The sequence below is a fragment of the Pieris napi genome, chromosome 6, assembly GCF_905475465.1.
Source record: "Pieris napi chromosome 6, ilPieNapi1.2, whole genome shotgun sequence".
In the NCBI taxonomy this organism is placed as follows: Eukaryota; Metazoa; Arthropoda; class Insecta; order Lepidoptera; family Pieridae; genus Pieris; species Pieris napi.
Window position 1 is genome coordinate 5,776,297 of NC_062239.1, and position 23,709 is coordinate 5,800,005.

The 23,709-nt window shown below is 33.7% G+C and overlaps 1 protein-coding gene across 1 annotated transcript in view; it reads left to right on the plus strand.

Annotated features, from left to right (window-relative positions):
• LOC125050714 (furin-like protease 2) overlaps positions 1 to 23,709 on the plus strand; it is a 184,250-nt gene that overhangs the window by 144,479 nt on the left and 16,062 nt on the right. Inside the window, exon 3 of the mRNA XM_047650750.1 lies at positions 23,260 to 23,364. Within this exon, the coding sequence (XP_047506706.1) occupies positions 23,260 to 23,364 (105 nt within the window). The remainder of the gene's footprint in view (positions 1 to 23,259; positions 23,365 to 23,709) is intronic.

A 23,709-nucleotide genomic window follows, 5' to 3' on the forward strand; every position in this document is an offset into this window, starting at 1 on the left:
CGTCTAAGCGACGCGAAACGCATGAAATTATACGTGATAAGAACACGTACCCTCAGCCGGGGGCACATTATAACAAAGTATGAAATCTGATTAGCCGCCTCTGAACTAAACAAAGCTTCGGGCGGTGGCGGTTATAATGTCGGAGCGTCGTCTAATTAATCGGATTTGCGGAATGTTGTATTGGTCTGCCAGTTTCCACGTCACTGCAGTGTTCCGTAACTGGTGACGGACGGAAATGTCGCCCGGAATGAGACTCTTATTTGTAGTGCTTGTTTGTTCCGGATTTGGACTAGGTTTATTCGTGTACTGTTTTAGAATTGCTTTTCAGCGATGTGATCTATTGAATGTCAATGATGTTATTAGTTTTGTTACAGCGGAACAGTACAAAAAGCTCGTTGAGGGATTGGATGTGGATTCCTTTATAATAAAGGGTTATTTCTAATTAAACAAACTGCTATTGTTAACTTTGTTTAATTATAACAAAATAAAGTATATTGACCTTACTATTATACTTGTTATTTTAGGCAATTATGGTACAGCACTCATAGTCAAGTGTGCTTAAATTATTCACCTATAAAATATAGATTACTTTTAATAATTTAATTTTACATACAATTTTGCAGACAAAATCTTTTACAAGTAACCATTTAATTCGATGTAGGCTTTAGAGCTCAGGCCTGAAGAAAATTAATCGAGGGGCCCTAAAGATATAAGTGTCCCATCTTCCAAGCCACTTGGCGTTCAGAAGTTTTGCCTAATTGAATTGAATTTAGGCTCAACCCGGGGTGGCGCGCAACCGTCATTTTTTGTACGAGACTGTCATTTGTTCTTACACCTTTTTCGATCCCTCAGGCAGTTGGGATACTAGGTATGTTCGGACTTGGACGTGAATTTATCCTTGCTTTTTAAAAAAATGTTAGGACATTTTAAACTTGAACCTAAATTTTTAAATGTTTTTAAAAACAGTTCAGTACCCATTTAAAGCGTTGATTACAGCGAATATTATCTTACATGCAAAGGAATTTTTTGTATGATTCATTGTCTATTGACTTTCTTTTCATTTAACAATTTTTTGACATTCTTGTTGTTGATATTTAACTGTGAATTTTTCTTTATATGTAGTAAAGTAAGCATGTCTCAAACGACTAGATTACTTTGCTATCCAGCCAAATCGAATAAATAATGCGTCAAGTTCAGTACCCGTGCATAGTAATCATGCTTATAATCCTTGATTATTACACCAGGGTATCAAGATAAACGATCCACCCTTCTAATATTAATCCAAGGTTTTAAGGTGGATAAAATGTATTAAGATAATGCCAAGCATGTCGAGGTGAATTCTTGAGATGGGGGACGTCGGAATATGTGTTAATTCAAATTGCTCACCATAATTTCAGGCCCATGATAAAACCGACCACTGAACAGCGTTATTTATTCACACCTTTGTGTAGGGAAACCATGTGTTATATAGGAAAATAATTAGTTTTGTGAAGATTTCTTCTTGAGGTTCGTTCTAAAAATAGTATGTAAAATATAGCTAGCGTGATTACATTTGTTATATTCATTGTTCTTGCTGGTACAGGCTTAGTGTTAATGTGGTTTAAGTGCGCTGTGTCAGCTAATTGGATCTGCACCAATTATATTTTAAGTATGTATCTAGTTATGTAGTGGAACTTTAGATCCATATGTGTTACATGACTTATTGCAATAAAAATAAATACATTAATAAACGACATACCATATTTACTATTCTCATTACAAATATGACACAATTTTGATCTGTCCCTTGCTATTCTATTCCGGCCATGCTTCTTATAATAATCCCAATGCCTTATGAGTCTACTATGCAGAATCTAAGAGAACTTGGCATGCCTAGGATCTTTTTCTGTTAATTTCTTTTAAGAAAAAAAAAATATTAAATACTTTGAATAAAGAACGATGTGGTAACCCTACGAACTCTAGTATTATGTGAAACAACAGATGCTTAGCTTCGTGCGCGTACACGCGACTGATACTTCGTAACGTGATACGCAACAATGTGTTCAGACGCTCGTTATGTATTCAATTGAAATGTGAAAGAAATTCCGGATATCGTGAAAATATAAAACGGAAATATATATTCGCCTGCAAAAGATGTTTTTATATTTGCAGTTTATTAAGCAAAATTCTAACAAATAATTTAGCAATATTATATATAGTAAAAATTAATCGCAAAATATTTTGCTAAGCGCAAAACTCGAAGACGGCTGGCCCAATTCGTTTAAATTCTTATTTTAATTATTAAAATCAAAGAAAAGTTTTTATGTAGCTAAAATTCCACGGAAAAACCTAATAACCAGTTTTTATTCCGGAAAATCTAACAGTCTCTGTGAGGTAGCGGGTAGCATAGCATGACGTTCCATATGTTGGTAATGTAGCTACTAAAAAGGTGGGCTAAGTAAAAAAAAACATATTAAAGCGAAATCAATCTTACGAGCGCAATAATATTATGAAAATTACTTGGTTTGATACTTTTTTAGGTCTGGGCTCAGATTTAGAGTCAAATTTCTGTATCTGTTTCATGACCATTTGTCAATCTAATAGGCAAAGAGGTGGCAGGTCTCCTGTGCCTGACATACGCCTTCGAAGCAAATGTCAAATGCGCACATAGAAAGTCTATTGGTGCCTTAGGGATGAGTCGCACGCTGATGCCACTAGTCTAACACTGCACCTCACGCTGATGAACGAGAACCTAAGAACGCTGATCTATAAAACATCAATGAAACACGGAGTAATGTGTCTTGTTGGGCCTCATAAATAAACCGAAATGATTATGTAAATATAGGTAAGTAGGAGCATTACGTGTTTATACTGTAATTAGTTTTTATCGCCTTCGAGTATACGACCGGAACATGCATTGCGTGTAACACGTCAATTATAATTGTGGTCTCGTCAACGTTGCTTTTTGAAAATTATCTGCAAGCTTTAATTATACTAGCGATTGATGCTATCTAAGGCTACTGTATCAATTATTTTAATGTTCTGTCGAAGGTAATTTGATTAATTGATACGATAAAGGGAGGGATAATGACTGCCGTACGTTATGAAGTATTTAAACAGTTTTTATGTCCGCGCAAAGTTAATCACTTTAGTTATATTAGTTAGCTATTTCAGTTATTAAAAAATATTGTATCAGCATTATGGTAACACAAACATTGCCTTTGTAGGCTTATAATCTTTAAATACCTTAATAGGTTTATTATGACTGCCGTTGAGGCTCCGATAGAATGCGAGAGCGACCCCAGAGCCTCTGTAACGCGGCTTTATTCAAACTCAAAATATCTTTATTCATATAGGTACACTTATGAACGTCAAAAAAAAAAAAGGAAATTTATTGTAAATTTACATTTACTACCAGTTCGCAAGTCAAGGGCGTAGAGAGAGCAAGAAGAACTGGCAATAAACTTTCCGCCACTCTTTTTAATCGCTAAGTTTATTCCTATAACTACTTGACGTGGTTTTAGTGGGTATTGCTCACCCAGTCTCTGGATATCAGCGATTCTGGTGTGGGTCGAGTCCCACATACCCCTGCAACATTCGTTTATTATGACGACTGTTAAGGACAGACAGTGCAGATACTAAGAAATAATTAAAACACCCAGACAACTTCACAATTTCGCGTGATTTTATATTAAGGTCCATCTTTCACTTATTAATTCCTCCTATTAAAACTTTTGCTGCAGTTTTAATTTACCTGAAAAAATTCGCTTATAAACGTAGGTTTTATCGTGATAAAGAAAATAGTTTCACATCCTCATTCCATCTTTGCCGCAAGAATTCGTCTGAAAAATATTTTGTTCGAGATATACGCTTCACAAATTTGAAGGTTCATTTTATTAAAAACGAGTTTCACCAAAAAGAGTTTTATTGCGGAGCGTTTACGGCTAAAAGTACTCTGAAATGTAATAACGCAAATTCAAAGCTCTGATTATGTTAATACCACTTAAAATACATAGTAAACACAATAAACGTAAAAGATTCGCTTATACAATCCCGCTAAAGCTCTTCAAACAACGCGAGTCATTACGCTACATCGCTGTCGAGAAACAAAATTTTCTTCAATTTAATTTAGGCGGACTGCCTTTTGGAGACTCTTCGTATACTTTCGTGGCGCGGACCTTTCGAATATATTAAATACATTTGGGAGTTTTATACTTTGAATTTTTTTAGTATACATATATTCTTATGAGATTGCTGTCATAAGTGGCGCTACAACCTCTTTAGGTCTGGGCCTCAGATGTCTGAATCTGTTTCATGATCATTTTTCAATCTAATAGGCAAGTAGATGATCAGCCTCCAGTGCCTGACACACGCCGACGACTTTTTGGGTCTAAATCATGTCGGTTTCCTCACGATGTTTCCCTTCACCTTTCGAGCGAATGTTAAATGTGCACATAGAAAGAAAGTCTATTGGTGCACAGCCGGGGATCAAACCTACGACCTCAGGGATGAGAATCGCACGCTGAAGCTTCTAGGCCAATACTGCTCAATCACACTAAAGATGATCCTAAATCCGAAATACTCAAAACTTTTTTAAGGAACGTATAAAGACAAATTTCACAATAGTAGGTAGTTGTTCAAATTTTCAATTCATTTAATTCTTTTAATGATTGTCATCCGCTTTAACTATTGAAATATGATTACGTCAGCTTCTTTCTATTCTAGAATTGAGCTTTGGACTCTTAGTTTTCAAATTGTATTTTTAATTTCCGAAGTCACGTGTAGCGAAAACGGACGCGGAAGGACGTGCAGAGTCCCCAGGGCATTGTATCTAACATTAGAGGTTATTTTTGCTTTAGCCCCCCATAATGTGATATTCATTTATTTTATTTCCCGCCGGATGAGCGCGCCGGGCACGCTCGCAGGAAACAAAGCCATTTCCGAGATATAGCGGCAGCTTGGGGAGGTGACGCGTGGACTGTTTGTACACGCTTTTATCGTCTTAAATAAACAGATCTTGTTCAGTTACTCTATATTTTGCGATAATGGTTTAATTTAGGTTTAAGACAGTTGATTTTGCAGGAATAATAAGGCTTAATATTTATTGAATACATTTTAAGACCTTGAGACAGGTTTACTAATTGGTATTGGCAATCCGTTAGGAAAACGTAGATTTTGTGGATATTGCTTGCATAATCTATAGTATGTATTGATGCTTGAAACGAACTAATTCTGAAATCTTAACGCCGAGTCTCGTGTGGTACGAGCCTTAAATTTCCTCAATACATTTAGGATCGCATAAAGCGCTCGCGTTGAAACGCCTTATTTAAGCTCGGAGGGAACTAGCCCGGCGTCGATTTAGCGCCCCCGAGTGTATTTGACAGGCAAAATGTTTATTGGCCTCCTTTCTTGGAATCTTTTCGCTGAGAATAATTCATGCAATTTGACACAATGCATATTTATTAGGCGAGCCCGCGTAACCTGACGGCGGAAATTTTTGACGTATTTTCCTAAGGAATATCTTGTTTGTTGTTTACCCGCGTATTATATTAGAACTGGTTGCGCTTGGAAAATTGAGGCTGTGTTTGTTAGGAAAATAGCTCTTAAAATATGTGGGTTTATATTTTAAAAGTAAGTGTTATTATTTTTGAAAGTGTTTACATATGAAATATATTTACGTTTATTTATAAACTTAATAGGTTTTTTTGAGGTAAATGTCGCTTGAAATATATATATGTATGAATTATGGTTTGTTTATTAACTTCTAATAATTGTAATAGCACTGAAACATCGCTGTTTTATTTCTCTTACTGCTTGTATTACTATGAGATTTATGTAAGTCTATATACATAAGGAATGACCGGACAGCTTCAGTCAAAATATGTAAATCCTGTAACTATGATGAGTTTGACAAATTAAACGGCTGCGTCAAACATTTGCCTGAAAGAACTGAATTTTAAGCTGAACTTAATTGTGTGTAAACAACTTATCGTTGGAGTCTGTCCTCGATTTTGTTTGCTTTGGAGTATAAACTCTTGGGCCGCGGGGTTCAAGTGCACAGGCGCTAATTAAAGATTTAAGTTGGACCCTGGTAGAGAGTACCGTTGACCCCAGAGCTGGTGCTTTCCTAGCTCAACGAATAAGTATCGCAATACAGCGAGGAAATCCTGCCAGCATTAAAGTCACGGGGACCAAACTTTTTAAATTTATTTTTATGAATTTTAATTATTACTAGAAAGTTAAGAAAATTGTAAACACTGATTGTTATGTTTAGGTTTTAATAAACATTAATCAAAATGTGTAATCAAAGTGATGGTTTGTCTGAAATTTTAGAACTTGAATAAAATTAGGTGGAGCTTTTTATCGAACAAAGGAATCGAACTCTCAATGTTTTAATGAAATCGCGTTTTCTTGCCCTGCCTCATTCATATTCTAAAGAAGTATTGTAATTATTCACTAGTTTGGTAAAAAGTCATGTGTGGGTATGGTCATGTGCTAGTATTAGCTGCAAGCGGTTTAAACGCTTTGACTATTTAATCCTGAAAAATATTGCGGGAGTTCGGTGTTTGAAGGTAAAAGAGCTGAAGTTTTTTAAACAAAAAGTTAATATATCGATATTTTTGTGTTAAATTAGAAGGTAAACACTATTTTACGTATAAAATAAAATCCAGTGGAGCTACAACCCTTCTATGGGTCTGGATTTCAGATTGCATCCATCTTTTTATACTTTCATATATATATATATTTTTTTATATCATAGACTAGATAGTAGATGATCAGCCTTCTCTGTCTACACATGTCATTGTGACATGCCGGTTTCCTCACCATGATTTCCTTCACCGTACGAGCGAGTGTTAAATGTGCATATAGATAGAATTTCCATGGGTGCACAGCCAGGGATGGTTCCTCCGACCCTCAGAGATTTGATTGGCACGCTAAACGCTTGAAATTAAAATCTAGTGAAGGAACACATCGTGAGGAAACCTGCATGCCTTAGATCCAAAAAGTCGACAGCCTGTGTCGGGTACAGGAGACTGATCATCTACTTGCGTATTAGATTGACAGATGATCGATTCAGAAATATGAAGCACAGACCAGAAAAAGGTTGTAGCGCCACTGATTAATTTTTTATATTTAAAATCACTACTTTCTCAAAACGGCGACTGTGTGAATCGCGCCTCCATTAAATGTAGAATATTCATTTTCAGAGACAATAAGCCCATCTGCTTATTGTTGACGCGACGTCACTTAATGTTAAGGAGCTATGTACTTTTAAAAGCTCTCGGTTTTTGTATTTTTGGAAGCTTGTAATTGGATTACCGTATTTACATGTCTGCTTTGTTTATCTAAGCTGAGATTTACCAATGTTTACCAGTTTGTTAACTGGGTTTATTAGGGTTAACTCTAATTCTCTCTTATTTTTGTGTATTTTTGTCGAGATTGGTTAGTTGTGTACACTTTTAGAATGTGATGCAAAATATAATGGAAATGATGATGCAAGGCACGCGTCCATATTACAACAAAAATTTAAAAATTAAACATTAAAGTAATTTTTGTATTTCATTTTAGCATAAAAAAAGGAAAATTTCTATAAAATTGCCTAAGATTACGCCCTGAAAAAAATGTAGATTCATATTTTTCACATTCCCTTAAATAGTTCAAGGTCTACGACTTTAAAAACTTTCTTTTATTCTAACAGTGGTGTTAAATGAACTCTTTACGAATACTCATAGCTTCTCAAGCCGCATTTATTTGTTAAATACTCAAGGATGAATAATGTCTACCAAATTGTTTATCATCCAACAATTTGCATAGTAATTTACAAAATTTGTTATTAAATTACCTACTATGAAGGAAATAGTTGAAGATATTAAAATTATTTTTAAAATACGTGTGTCAATCCAGCTGGGGAACACAACATATACATAATGTTCCTATGTGTGTAATTGATACTCGGTTGTACGGTGAAAGAAAACGGCATAACGCCTAAGACCCAAAAAAATTGTTTGTTTTAGACATTGATGAGTTCCAACTGTCTGATTCGATTAAATTCAATCACATTAAAATCATCATTCTCATTCATACGAAGAGACAAAAATCTGTTATTATACGAATGATATTCTTAATAAAAACAAAAGCAAACGTGGCGTATGTCATCAATACAAAAGATAATGACAATATATGGAAGTTGGAACAGCTATTTACACAGCGTTCGACATATTATAATTTAAGATAACATCACGTATTCGTACGCTCGTCGAGCACATTCAAGCGGTTAGCAATCAATGACAGGCCCCTATAGCCGGCGAGATTATCTTAATGGCAGCGGTGTTGAACACGAATTATGTATTCGTGAGGCACAATCGGACCCAAATGAGAGGCCAATCAGCCTCATGCCATTCGACGGTAAACGGTCATGACGTGATGGCAAACCGAATCGATAATTGTTTGGGTAAATACTTGTCGATTATTTGTATACAGCTTAAATATTTTAAATTTCGAATGCGCTTTTGCTGTGGTACTAATATGGTTCTATATTTGAACTATGCTCCACAGCTTAAAATAAACAGTTGAGTTTTTCCCTTAGAACAACAATGTAATGAGGAACAATGACGTGATCTATTAAAGTTTTATTATCGCTAGATGAAATAGGGACTACACTATCCACAAACAAGCTTAGAGGCCGTTAAACCTACTTCCTAAACGAATTCGACCGTCCCGAAAAGTTTTTCTATGAAAAGTTTTTACGGCGTCCGCATTAGCATGTGGGCGTTTATGTGCCACATTCCACCGATAAAACTCGGGCTGGGTCTGAAAAGCCGCATACGGGCACTTAATGTGTTAAAGTACGCCCCTATTACTGCCTTTCATAGGGGTCTTTTTGACCGTTTTGTCCTAACTATTTCTAGATAAAGTTTGTTCTTAGTGTTTAATTATCTATAGAACTAGGTGGTATGTTACTCTGTGTGTGTTATAAAAGAACGAGTTTTTTTTCCCTTGTAACTCGGCATAATCTGTACTAGTTTATATATTTAATTTTAAGTATAATTGTTTGGGTATATTTTTTTTACAGTCTACATTTTTAAGATTGAAACTAATTTTGGCAACGGCATTTTGTAACGGTCTTGGTAAAGAATAAGAAAAGTTCAATAAGGTCTATGTTTCTAAGATAAAGTATATAAACACATAAAGAAAAAGCGAACAAACTATGAACGTAACATTTATGTTGGGAAGCTAATTCAGATTGCGTAGAATACGTTATCTAAATCACTGCGGGTATGACGCTTGAGTTTTATCTCGACTCAACACCTGCCTACCCTTGAATTATGGCCCAAAAGTGTCCTAGACTAAGAGATAACATTATTTTCGATTATTTTAATATAAAATAAACATTATGTTTATTTGTACTTGCTGAATTCACAATGATTATTTATAATTTGTGATAAAATGGCTTAGGTTTTATGGGTTCTTGTTTTGCTTATATGTAATATTATGTTCTTTGTTTAAATTTTGCATTAATAAGTATCAGTATTAAATATGAATAAGTAAGTTACTGTAAGAATAAAAACTGAGGAAATAAATGAATTTATTTAAAATTATATATTTCTAAAAACAAAGAATGAAGTATGCCTTATGAAGTGTTTCAACGTGGGCCCCACAGGGGGGCAATTTAATTGTTAAGGAGGGCAATCGAAATTGGCTGGATATAAAACAACGTGGAGACTTGTGGAGAATATAAAACCCCTATGCAGCAAGTATCTCCCTAAATTAAAAAAATATAGAAAAGTCTTTATAATTGGAATTTGATTTCAGTTTTTCAAATGTTTTGAAAATTTACTGTGTTTTAACCTATCATTTAAGTTTCTTGATTAAAGGTTTTTTTTTAATTAATTATGTATGTTACATTGGGGCATAAGAATTTTAGTAAGACTAAAGTGGAGCATGGCATAAAAAGGGTTGGGAAAAGTGTTTCCCAAGGCAGTGGCCTTAGGCCATAAAGTGCTATTGAAGGAATTCTTGAGAAATTTATTGCTACTATTTTAAATTTGATTCGTAGTGTTATCGTCGCATGCTTCATATAGACTGGATCCAGATGGTTTCTAACGAGAAAGTTCTCAATGAAGTTGGAATGTCAAAACTTTTGTAGAACATCAAATAATGGAAAGATCCGCTACCGCTAAATCCAGAGTAAACAGCGTGTTGGTAGAAGGAAAAAAATGTGTGCGTGTACTAGGTGTACACACGTAAGAAGTGAAACTTCTTTATGACCTTATTTTTCGAAAAATGATCTACTATATGCAACTTTACAGAAATTGGTTAAATAAAGTTAAATTAGATAAAGTTTAACAAAATGCTTTTATTATCATAGACATGAATACAAATACAATTATTTCATTTTAACTTGTTACTGTACTAGATTATTACAGAATTTCATTAATTGTAATAGAATTATTAGTATTACTATCATTGTTATCGTTATTATATATTTTTGTTACTAATTGCTTCGAATCTCTTCGGATCAACCGTGGTAGGGACAAGAAAAAGATGGCGCGTAACCGAAAAATGTGACAAATGTGTGTAAATTTTTTTCCAACGCCGATAAAGAAGTTTGACTTCAAAAAGCAACATGGCGCGTAACCTGCTACAAAATTTCTCCCATACGTCGATAAAGAAGTTTCACTTCAAAAGATGGCGCGTAACGGAAAAATGTTTTGCGTTTCACTTCAATAAATAATAAATAATGTGACGGTAAAAATTTTTCCAACGCCGATGAAGAAGTTTGACTTCAAAAAGGAACATGGCGCGTAACCGAAAAACGTGACGCGTAACGAAAAAATGTTACACTAAATTTTTTTCCAACCCTGATAAAGAAGTTTCACTTCAAAAATCATCGTATTGCGACTGCAGAAGAGTGACGGCTAACCTCCAATAATGAAAAGGCACCACAAGAAGAATTTTGTTTATTCCATGCTATGCTATGGTAGAAGTATGGTTAACTTAAAGTTGTTTATAACATTCGTACCTATTATTTAGCTCTTAGATTTTTTCTTATTCGTGAGTGAGTGTTTCACGTGTCTCGCGGACCGAGTTCGGCACACCTGCTACTTCTCAATATTTATTGTGCTCTGAAGGGAAAGCCACATAATATCCCTTTGTACACTGATTTTTTGTGTAAGGACGCGTTTTAAGAAATCTTTGATACGGATATATATATTCATATTATTTTAGTTATTTCTTTTTATATGTAGGTAAAGGAGTAGGATATCAAGAACAATGAAATGCTATCTCTAATTCTTTATTAAATTAAGTCACCGTTAACATAATTAAAGACTCTGAGTACCGCCGTAAGTTTCTTTCTGTTAAATAGTGTCAATGTATTACATGTTTAGGTAAAAATCGTTAATGTTAAGGTCCTTAAACTTTTTTGAAGTTGGTTAAAAAGAGGGTAATTCTTTTTGTTAAATTATTCACTCTAATTTCTAAAAAGCTATCTATCTCTTTTCATCACATACATAATTTTGGAGAGAAAGACGAACGAGTAGTTAATAGTGCAGTTAGATTTTTTATAAGGGTTAGTACCTAAAGCACTCCACCTAAGGACTTATCCTTGACTAAGACTTTATCTGGAACTAAAGACCTCATTATCTTAACAAATTAGAGAAAGGAGAATTCTTTATTCCTTTAGTTGTGTTTGTGCAATTGTGAATTTATGCCTAATGTTACGTTTCACGAATGTGATGTTTTTATTATAAAGACGTGTCGGGACTGGAAAAATATTTACGGATGTCGGCGAAACGTGTGCTGATGTATGGACGGTAGTTTGCGTTTGAATCGCACTATTTGTTCACGCACATTCTCTATGGCAGTTTTTATGCGGGGGATTGATGACGTAACCTATGGGGCAGAATATATACGAGAGGATAGTGTACTCGTATAAGGTAGTAGTAGGTTTTTGCAGTGCAAACTGAAATATCAAAATAAATATCGATGTTTAGTTAATAATAATAATATATCGTTTATTTGGAAAGATAGAAAGTTATCCCCCTTCCTCTTGTCAGCAAAAGTTAGCAAAACTCTCAAAAATAATAGTACATATAATAAAAAAAATTGTAGGAATTCTCGAAAATGTATTTCGTTTTCAAGCATAGACAATATGCGGATAATATGTGTAGAAAGGGAAGTAATTATTGTTGACGTAATCACCAAATAAAAAATCAAAGACTCCCCCCTCACCCCTCTATAGTGCTTACGTAATACTTGAAAGGCTCCAAAGTGGAACATTCAGATTGATTAATTATAAAAATAATTAAATCAGCCATATAAAAATAGACATGCAAATGTCATATTAATTATCGTAATGTCATATTAATAAGAACAGTAAAGTTATTTATAATTGTTGTCAAAACTTATGGTAACTCTCCGCACGAGAGATTAAGGCACCCTGCCTTTTTAAACTTTAATAATTTAGTTCCTTATGTCTAAATTACATTACAGAAAATACATCTTAATGTAATCAAACGTGTTATGGACATGGTGTTATTGAAAATAATTATTAATTAAAATCACATTTAATCATGTAGTACGTATTTTTAGACTTATAAATGATAAATGATAACCATTTACTGTTAGTTATAAAATCAAGGACGTAGAACTGCCGGAGACGATATAGCGATATATAGTGAGCACCTGCAACCATTACATCATGCCCCTCATCACATGTTTAAATGTTTAAGTTAGTTATTGTAATAAGTCTAAGGCAAGCCGGTTTCCTCATGATGTTTTCCTTCACCGTTGGAGCGAATGTAAAATGTGCACATAGAAAAAAAATCCATTGGTGCACAGCCTACGACCTATGACCTCAGGGGTGAGAGTCGCACGCTGAAGCTACTAGGCCAACACTGCTCATCATCATTTATAGTTATTGTAATATAGATTGACATTTGAATAATAAAAAATCTTGCGCTAAGACAGATCTTTGTCAAATGTCAAAGGCTTACAGGCTTCTATAATATGTCAAAGGCTTTAAAAACACCTTTAAGGCTTTATGTATTAAGAAATTAGTTTCCCACTTTTGCACTGTTTTGCAATTCTTTATTGTTTAGTTTTATTAGGGTTGCCTGGAAGAGATCGCTCAGAAACGATTATAATATTGTAAATGTCCAATAAAGTATAATTTATAAGTAATATCGAATAGGAAACGATTATATGTAAAAGTCAAATAGTATGTAGTATGTATTATTTAATTTGCAATGTGTAAATCTAATCACTCTACTAATAACTGTAATGACTACAGAATCCATTTGCAAACAGAATTATTATCGTTTGCACCAATCTTGCGCAGTTATCGCGTACTGTGGACATAACACCATTTTGCCTTTAAAATCTCGTTATCAAAACTCAGGATTTTCCTAATGAAACTGGAGTTTGCTTTTAAGTTTCTCTATAAGAAAGCGAAGGCGCTATTAAGAGGTGCAGGGATAATGAACAGTGAAACAATGAAGGTTTTCAGCTTCACCCTTGGTACACTTTTCTTAATGGATTTTCAAATTTTAATAATAGCTTATGAAAAGGCGATTCATTTAAGGCTTAAATAGTTTTTAAACAGATGGTAGAATTTTTTTAAAGTTACATATATTTTAACGAAGAATAAAATAAAGGGAAAGTGAACCTGTTGAACCACTGACTGGCCAGATAAGAGACTTTAGTGTTTGATTTCATGTATAGGAATATATACATACTAGTGGACCCCACAGACGTTGTCCTGCATGATATTTCAAGCTATTAGGATATTAAAGTATGAAAGTACCGACTGCAGCGCCACCTGCCGGGCGATTTGTGAATCTAAACCATTCCCAGATCCCCTTGAACACACACAAAAAATTTCATCAAAATCGGTCCAGTCGTTTGAGAGTGACATACACACTCACAGAAGAATTATATATATAAAGATATAGAAATACGTACTTCGACAGCACATTCAAAAAATCTAAATCAAAATCATTTATTCATATAGCTAACACAAGTCATTGTACAGTTATGTTGAAGAAATATATATTAAATGCTTCTAATTTTACATTTAGTTCTCTAATCGAGTCAAATCTGAAATCACAATCAAATCATTAGCGTTTCATAGTATTGATATTGTCTCAGACGATAGATGCCGGTACAAAAATAATTTGTAATAATAATACTTTACTCATTGTTCTTGCTTCTGTCTAGCGACAAATTCATCATGACAATGTTAAATTTAAAAAAAAAAGTTTTTTAATTTAACATTGTCATGATGAATTAATTCATATATTCGCGTTGTATGAAATTTACATTACTCTGGGAATATTTAATGATGTAATCGTTTTCATTTCGCTAAGTACACTAACTGCTCCCGGCTCGGCTAACGGCACCCGCTGTTAATGAATGAATACATGTGGATGGAGTTTAAAATTAGTTACACGTTGACGTGCCTATTTAGTTTATTGTCTATTGTTTTAACAGTGGCAAATTCAAATTAAAAGTTCTATTGTGTGGAGCTCTCATTATAACTATGTTTTTTGTCAAAATTAAGAGTAAAAATATCATAATAGGAACTCGTGTTATTAAATACTAATTTATTAACTAGAGACCAACCATACTCAGTCTTTCCTCCCAAAAGCAGTTGTGGAGACTGTCAAGTGTCGTACGGTCATGTGTGCGTCAATGGATTTTTATCTGTGTTCGCATTCACTTTCTTGTAAAGTAAAGCAACTATCGTGAAGATATTGACTTGTTTTACAGTCAGAATCGAATACGATGTGCGTTGAAAGCTGAGGCTCTGGCTTATAACTATTGATAATGATATTCTCATTAGTAAGAAACAAAACGATAATTAATAATAGTTGTGTACTTCATGAACCATATCTTAAATCTTAATACTGATTAGGTAATTTCCTATTGTTTTTGTTGATAAAACTATACAGCTAATTTCATAGTCGCGTGCGAATGTATAAGCTATTTGGACAAACGTTACATAATATTTCAATATTCCTTGCTCCTAATGCTTTGGAACATTAAGCTCGGATTATCGAAGTCTTAGCCGAAGTACTGCGCTCAAATAGTTCCAACTATATGCCGTTTATAGAAGATAAGCGATTTTCATGTTAGATATAATGATTACAGATCACATCTTTAAACAACACCCACAAAAAGACTAGATAATTTGTATTAGATTATAAGTTAACTCAAAGATTGAATATGAGCAACAGTTATAGTAATGGCGGCAAAACTTGCGTTACACAGAAGTGGAGAATTTAATGGCTGTTATTATAATAAAATTACATATTTACACAAACACAAACATAATCTACTATTCGCAAAGTACACGTTTTTATTTATTTATCACCATATAAGTTACGGAAGAGCTGGGTCCCCTGACACAAGTAATTTGTATTAACTTACACTTTGTATTTAATTTTAGTTACTAGTAAAGAATCTGTGATTTAGATTCTGATTGTTAGAAATCTTTATTACACGAAAATGAATGCAGCTCTCACAAAGATACGATATTATAATCAAGTAAACAAAGACATATGCGACGGTAACATCGCAATTCTAGACTTACAAGTTTTTCATCAATGGCAATGTTCGAAAAATTCTTGCCTTCATTAGAAAATTTGGTTTGCAGTTGCAAATTGTGTTATTTATAGCTAAAATCCTCAAAGCTTTGAATGATAAATTGCAGCTTAAACACTTTTCAAATTCAAACATTTTCATTTGTATTCCCAAATTGCACTTTTATTTCTGTCCGTTCGGACTTTGATCGGATTTGGTACTTTTACAATACTAGGAATTTGCCGAGCGTTCGTTGCACCTGCGCTACCTTTTTTCTATGGCTTTCGTTATTCATGGTTAATACGAGCCTTTGAATATATTACAACGTGGACACGTTTACGTTCTTTTATTTGAATTTTTACTACAAAGTGCGTCTTTTTATACTAACTGCACCTTTAGTAATATGTGGTTATTTATTTTATGTTTTTAGAGCAATATAATAAAGCCTCTTGGCAATAGGTAAAGCGGTAACGATTAACCCTTAACATCCCTATTACGAGAATATTATATAATATTAATAGTAGTATTCAATTATAGTTTTAAATTTACTATTTATTCACGAAAACATATTATTTTCTACTTTGCAACACGATGGCAATTGTCTTTTACGTTTCTTTGTTGTACCCGCTCTAACAAGTAGTAGCCGTGAGAAATTTTATCCAGATCGTAGCACGACGTGTAATGTGGAAATACAACACCGCAGGTACTTGAAAGGAACTCAATGGTAACATAAACTGAAATTGTACCCTTCATTTTAATCCGTCCAACGAGCAAAAGAGAACATTGTGTGTTTGAGAGCTTTTCATGCACTAGTTAAGGTAAATAGTTACACTTCACTCGAGACCCTAAAATATTTTACATTAGTTCACGATATCAAATGTATAGGACTCAGTTATTTTCATTAAAATACTAAAATATTAATTGTATACAAAGAAAATTACAAGATGTACTCTATTCTGGTCGAGTTAGTGTTTACTGCCTCTACGCCGTAGACGTATAAGAAGCTCGTAGCATCCGTAGCATACAATTCCGCCGTTTAATGAAACCATTGCTTCATTTAATATTGCAGAAATGGTATAATTAATTAGATATTAAACACAAAGTTCTGGTCGCATAGAACTAAAATGAAAATTTAGTTTCATGATTTTACCTTTTAAATTTTTAACTCGACAAGCGCTAGTAGGATAACCTATTTATTTAGAAATATAAATTCGAGCGTGACTATTTATTTGTCAAATATTTGCGAAAATCAAAACAACGAAGTGGAATACATCGTTTTTGTTTGCTTTTCAGGCTTGGTTGGAGGCTTGTTTTGCTTTCGGGTCGTCAATTTTTTATAGAACGAACTATTGTATACAATTGTAATGTATATAAAACGTGGTTTTTTTTTATAGACTAGGTGTTCCTCATTGTTTCTTGCGTAAATTTAGTCGTAGCTTAATAGTTATAACGTAAGCGTAGTTATATATATATATACTATAACCTCAATATAATAATAAAGCCTTTTATTTCCAGAAAAGTGATACATAATATACTTAAGGTAAACAATTAGGTATGGATATGTAGTGTTATTTTATATTATGTCTCGCAATTCGGCGTGCCTTTTGGCATAGGCCTCCTCCAGCTCTCTCCATTGTGTACTAGCCTCTGCGTCTCTGGTCCATTATGGTCCCAAAGTCAGGCTGATGTTGTCTTTCCAGCGTGATTTCGGGCGACCCTGACGTCTCTTGGCTACCATAGTCACTTGTTTGCTTTGCATCATAGCATAATATGTCCTGCCCAGCTCCATTTTAAGTGATCTATATGCGTTAGTATATCCTTGACTTTAGTTTTCTGTCTTATCTTCGTACTTCTTATTTTACCTGATTCCCGTTATGCTAGCCTCAATACTATAGTCTAAATGGACTAACTTTTTTTTAAATTGTATCCATTTGCAATCAGATTTTATGACATAATTTTGAGACAAAAAAAAAAACGCAAAATATCAAACTGCGGCAAGTCTAAAACAATAATATTTTTACAATTAGAGAAAGTACTTCCCGAAATTTAACTTTTAACCAAACAAACTCCTTTAATATTAAGTATTGATGCGAAACTGATTATTTGGTTGTCTATTACTATCCTAATTGTATTATAGAGATTTAATGAAACATAACTATACACATTTAAAAAAATGTTCCCTGTACATAGAGATACAGGGTCAGCATACGGTCGACATCACAAGTATGTAATCAGCTGAATATGCAGTTGCAATTAAGTAAAGCGAGGCTCATAACAAGAGGGTTTTGTCTAAACTAAACACAAAGAGCATTTAATTCAGCTCGGTTTGTGAGGCAGGTAACAAATAATTCCGCTTAGTAACTGTTGGACTAGTCGAGTAACTATTACGAATTGCGATCGTTGGAATGAGTGAGATGGTATGCACCTGCTTTCACTACGCAGAGCCACTATGTATTAAGAAGATTTGTATGTAGAATTTTATTGAAAATTGGTTTTATTGAATTTATAGTGTGAGAGACTTTCACTAGTTGATTTTTATTTTAGGTATAACATCGACATGAGATGCAGATGTTATACCTGGATACATTTTAAAATATGATTTGGCTTTTTTATAATACATATGTTATTATACACTGTAAGTGAATTTAGCAGTTGTGTGGCTATTAACAAAATACAAAAGCTGCCTACCGAAGTAGGTATTTCCGAACCAATTCACGTTTGGGTCCTTCAAGAAAACGTACGTAACGTACAAATTTTTAAAAAGCCGGCAACGCACTTGCGTTTTGATAAGGTGAGTGTCCGCTTGCGGCGGTATCACTTAATATCAGACATCCTGCCCGTTTGCACTCTGTTCTATTAAAAATAATTATTATTACCTTGTCAAAAAGTTGTATAAAACTACACCTTATTAATATATTTGTAAGTGTATGTATAATAAGTAACTTATTTTACATTTACTTATTTTACCTAAGTCACTTAGAAATTCAAGTAATAATTAATAATTAATTGCTTTTTCCGAGCACATTTTCAACGTTAAACAATCAAATTCCTTAGATATTCGCGCAATTTTCTTGTAATAATTTTTAGAACATTCCTCTCGCTGATAATAAGAACAAAGTTCGCTTGCTGACAAGGGTCCAAATCAGAGATATTAATTTGTAGGGTGCGTTGTAAATTAACCGTCGTGAGTTAGTACGCAACCGAGTTACCCAGGGTAATTTGTAAGGCCGGCAAGCAATAATTTTCGACTCCGGGTACCGTGTGCCCGGATTAAAGTAATACCCGGATTAGCTGTGCGTGTGTCCACTGCTTTAAAAAAAGCATAATTGCCGTGTCTATGTTCTATGATGCGAAAATGTGTATTTGAAATTGGAATTTTGAATTGAACGTTGTTTTAGTTTGAAAACAATTTGCAATAACGATTGATGAAGTGATTGTTGCGCATTCAATTTATTTTTATCTGTTATTTCGGTTAAAAAAAGTTCGTCGTGGAATAGATTTCAAGTTTAAATAGAGACTCATAACCAGTGCCCGTAATTTCATATGCGTAGAACTTAGTTGCCTTTATTGGCAAGGCTTTATTATTTTATTATAGGCTATTAACCAAACCCTACCACCAACTTTGAATGTACACTATTATTAGGTTACTTATAATTATACCACGGTCTACTATTAAATTGGGGTAACAACATTAAACTTAAGCATTTGGTTATAACTGTAACATTAAAAACGCATTTTCAGAAAAGAGGCATAAAATTATGAGTTCATTTACATTTATTTAAATGTACCTTAACTATGCTGGCTGAAGCACCCTTGGCACATTCAACACACGAGTCGTATGTTGACTATGAAAAGGTGAATAAAAAATGAATTACATAAAACGGTGGAATATGTAAAGCCAAGAGATAAAGCCAATTTTGTTCAGACTTTTGGAACAAATGGTTTTGAAGTGGAGTTGTAAACTTGGTTAGCGGTTATATATTTACTGCTGTGCTAAATCGTAAACATATTTATTTCTTTATTGTATATATTACAAACCCAATACTATATTAAATGTTAAGGAGCTATATCTTAAATGCATTTGGATATAAGAATATGATTTTAGTTACAAATGAAAATGTGAAAATTATGAGCTACTGAAACTTTAAATAGAAAGAAAAATCTTCTTATCTAATATATAAAATTCTCGTGTCGCGGTGTTTGTGGTTAAACTCCTCCGAAACGGCTCGACCGATTCTCATGAAATTTTGTGTGCATATTGGGTATGTCTGAGAATCGGACAACATCTATTTTTCATCCCCCTAAATGTTAAGGGTAATCCACCCCTAAATTTTTTTTTTATTTATAGATATTTTTTATTTTTTTATGATACAGCATTAAAAAATACAACCCCGAACTTTCACCCCTCTACGATCAACCCCTATTTTTTTACTATAAATGATATATATGGCAAAACGACGTTTGCCCGGTCAGCTAGTATAATATAAAAGCTAATACGATTTGGATGCAATCGTTTAGTACGAATTAATAATATGATTTATATAATAATTTAGACATTAACAATACAGTTATGAAAGCGACCATGTGTTTACACATGCGACTGACCCAAATAATATATGAGGACTACACGTGTCTAGTGATCGATTACTTCACAATATATATATTCGATGATCCAGTACCTATTGGTCCGTTTTTTACCTTATATTTTACCTGAAGTCTTGTCAAGGGTGCGATTCTGAACTAAGGACATGCTATATATGGAATCAGTGATGACTAACACTTGCTCATACGGTGAAGGAAAACATCCATCCATGCAGGGTCCTTCAAAAAAGAGCGTACCTATTCTTAAAAGGCCGCTCAACGCACTCGCGAACCCTTTGAGAGTGTCCATGGGCGGTATCACTTAACATCAGGTGAGCTTTAACCCGCTTGCCCCTGTTCTATTAAAAAATCGCGAGGAAAGTCGACGAGTAAGAAGACTAAATCTACGTTTTACTCATGTCTATTATCAGCTAAGGTAGTAAGAGACGGGTAGAATTTTAGAATCCTTACGCGACCTCTAGTTTCCACAACATCACGGTGGAGGTGTACAATGAATAGGGCTGTTATTGCGTGTCCCACACACTAAGACTTCCTTTGCGTGTTTGAAGGCGTCCTGTATTCTTATCCTTCTACTATTCAATTTAATTACTTTGGAATAGAAATAAAACGAATATTTTATTCTCCAATGTTATTTTAGAGCAGTCCTGTCCAGTCAATGAAAGCGTAGTAAAATGTAGACCAGTACTGCGTAAATTCTCAGGTCAACGAGCAATTCGCTTGTTTATTTCTTTCATTCATCCGTGAACCATAGAGTAAAGCTAGTGATGTCATACACGCTAATACTATGTTGGGTACTGCCGTGTCTAGCTGCAATGTATTCAGAAGTTACTGGAAAACTGCTGTATTAGTTCCGTTCTGAATTTATAATTCTACGTAAAGTAACTTTATCGTAAATTTTGGAGTTCTGAAAGTATTCCCATTATAGTTTAACCCATAGATATATAGATAGCTACATGTATTTAACCAAAAACAAATATTCGCCTACAAGCGTCATAAATTATATTATATGGATCTTATCTTAAGTAAACATAATATACACTACTCGAACCAGTTTAGTTTTTGCTTATATTTTATCTTTAGTCTTGTTAAGGGTTAGATTCTAAACTAAGGGTTATCTTTCTAATTCTGGACCCGCATCAATGATATATTTACACTTGCACAAATGAAGGAAAATCGTATATATATATATATATATATATATATAACATCAAGGGTCAGAACCAGTCTGTTGTTGTTGTCAGCAACAAAGACATTGCGCCTACTGAATCCTGTCTCCGACATCTTTATATCTTCGAAGAGTGAATTCACAGTAGCGATATTGTGTATCCTATGTATTTAATATTTAATACGATATATTATTATTTCGACACTATCGTATTTGCTTAGTACTATACTAAAATCGCTAATTAATTTTACAATTAATTATTGTTAATTGTGTACAAGGATTTTTCCTTTGTCTGTCCATGTATCTTAAATTAAAAACCAGCACATAATGTTAACTACTATTACAATTGCGATTCAGATATGTTTATTTCAGTATTGACTGCCTATTTATTGTATAATCCAGGATCCATCGCCCATTTTTGCACTTGATTACTATCAAGCTAATTTTCCGTGAGTAGCTTTATTTTGATGAGACGCCCAATAATTTCCTGTACGAAATCTCGATTGTGGTAGCTAACAGAAGTAGCAAGGATAAAATATGTTAATTTGATGATTCTCAAATATTTATTACTAACTGAATTTTTTTTGTTAAATCTCAAGACAATTATCTAAATTATTCGAAAAAATATTTGTCCTACAAAATCTATGGTTTGATCAAAGAGTCCCCTCTTTCCGACATGTATCGATAACGAGGTCATAATAAATGATTACTAACCAGCTGATTATTATTTTTTTACTTAGTTAATATTTATGTAATTTAACAGACATATTGTCCTACAAATTGCGCGGTACGTTATCCTGGTCCTACGCTCAAAAGTAGTAGTACAGATCCTTGATGTAAAAATAATTACTATCAAGCTGAATCTTCGTGAATAGCTTCGTTCCGATGAGTCGCCCAACAATTTCCTATGCGAAAATTCTCAATTATGGTAGCTAACAGAGGTAGCAATGATAAAATATGTTGATTTGATGATTCTCAAATATTTATTACTAACTGAATTTTTTTTTGTTAAATCTCAAGACAATTATCTAAATTATTCGAAAAAACATCAAAATAAAGCTACTCACGGAAAATTAGCTTGATAGTAATCAAGTGCAAAAATGGGCGATGGATCCTGGACTAGTAAGTCTATAACAATACCCATTTTGCATCTTTATCAGTAGAAACAGCTATTCTGAAAAAGACCTCCATTGTTGTATTGTATAACGATATTAAGTCAATAAGTCGGCGCCCTGAGCTTGGTCTGAGAGAATCGGATCCAGCGCAATCTAATTTATTAATAGCAAATAAAAGCTTTGTAAAATAGTCCGATGCGCCTCGATGTTGTTCCCAATGATTGGTGGATATCGTAGCCAATTGTTCTCCTCTATTGAATTTCCTCTTTTCCAATGAACTCAGGCGTTCAGGCGTTTTTCATTACGATAGAAATGAGTACAATACCTTCTAAGAGAATGCAAGAAAACTTGTTTTGTTTTAATTATAATGCCTTGAGAAAGAAAAGTCGTTAATGGAAATATATTTAGCGAAAGGTCATTGAACTTACTCTTTGTTCAACAATATGATTTAGAATTACACAGCCGAGTAGACAAATCCTTCTATTTTATAATTCTAGTACTATCTCGATTATATTTGTACCCAAATTTAAAGAAAACAAAATAAAATAAACATAAACACACAAAACAATGGCGCTAGAACCTTTTAAGTATGTATCTTAGATTTATGTATATATTTCGCTATCATTTGTTTTTTCTAAAAGGCAAGTAGGTGATCAGCCTTCTGTGCCTGACACACGCCGTTTGAGTCTACGGAATGTCGGTTTCCTTACGATTTTTCCCTTCATCTTACGATCGTGAACACAAACCTATAAATATACTTAAGTAGTCAATGTTTAATGAAAAATCTTAATAATTTAATTTGTTCTATTTCAGATCGGATCCTTAAAAGGATTCTACCTATTTTCACATCACAAGGTGCAAAAGAGATCTCTGGAGCCCAGTCATGAACATCATAAGAAGCTTAACGACGAACCACAGGTATATATATTTATATAACTAATTATAAAGGTTCTTTGTCCAATTAAGTTGTGAAATTTTTTTGTTGTAAATTGGGCGTATATTTACAAAAATTAAACTAATTTAACAAACATAGACGATCTTCTGTAGTCGCGCTTATCATTTCTGGAGGTCGTATTAGAGACGACGCATGATTTCCTCCTCTCGTAAGACTTGTTAGGGGCTTGATAGGTCCAGAGAGTACTCTGGTCACAATAAGTTTTTCTAAATTGATTGGACCTCTACAAGTAAGGATTCGTTGGTAACTAAGTGTCGAAAGACAAGTAGAAAGGCGAACGTAGATAATATATACCTACTAGTGGACCC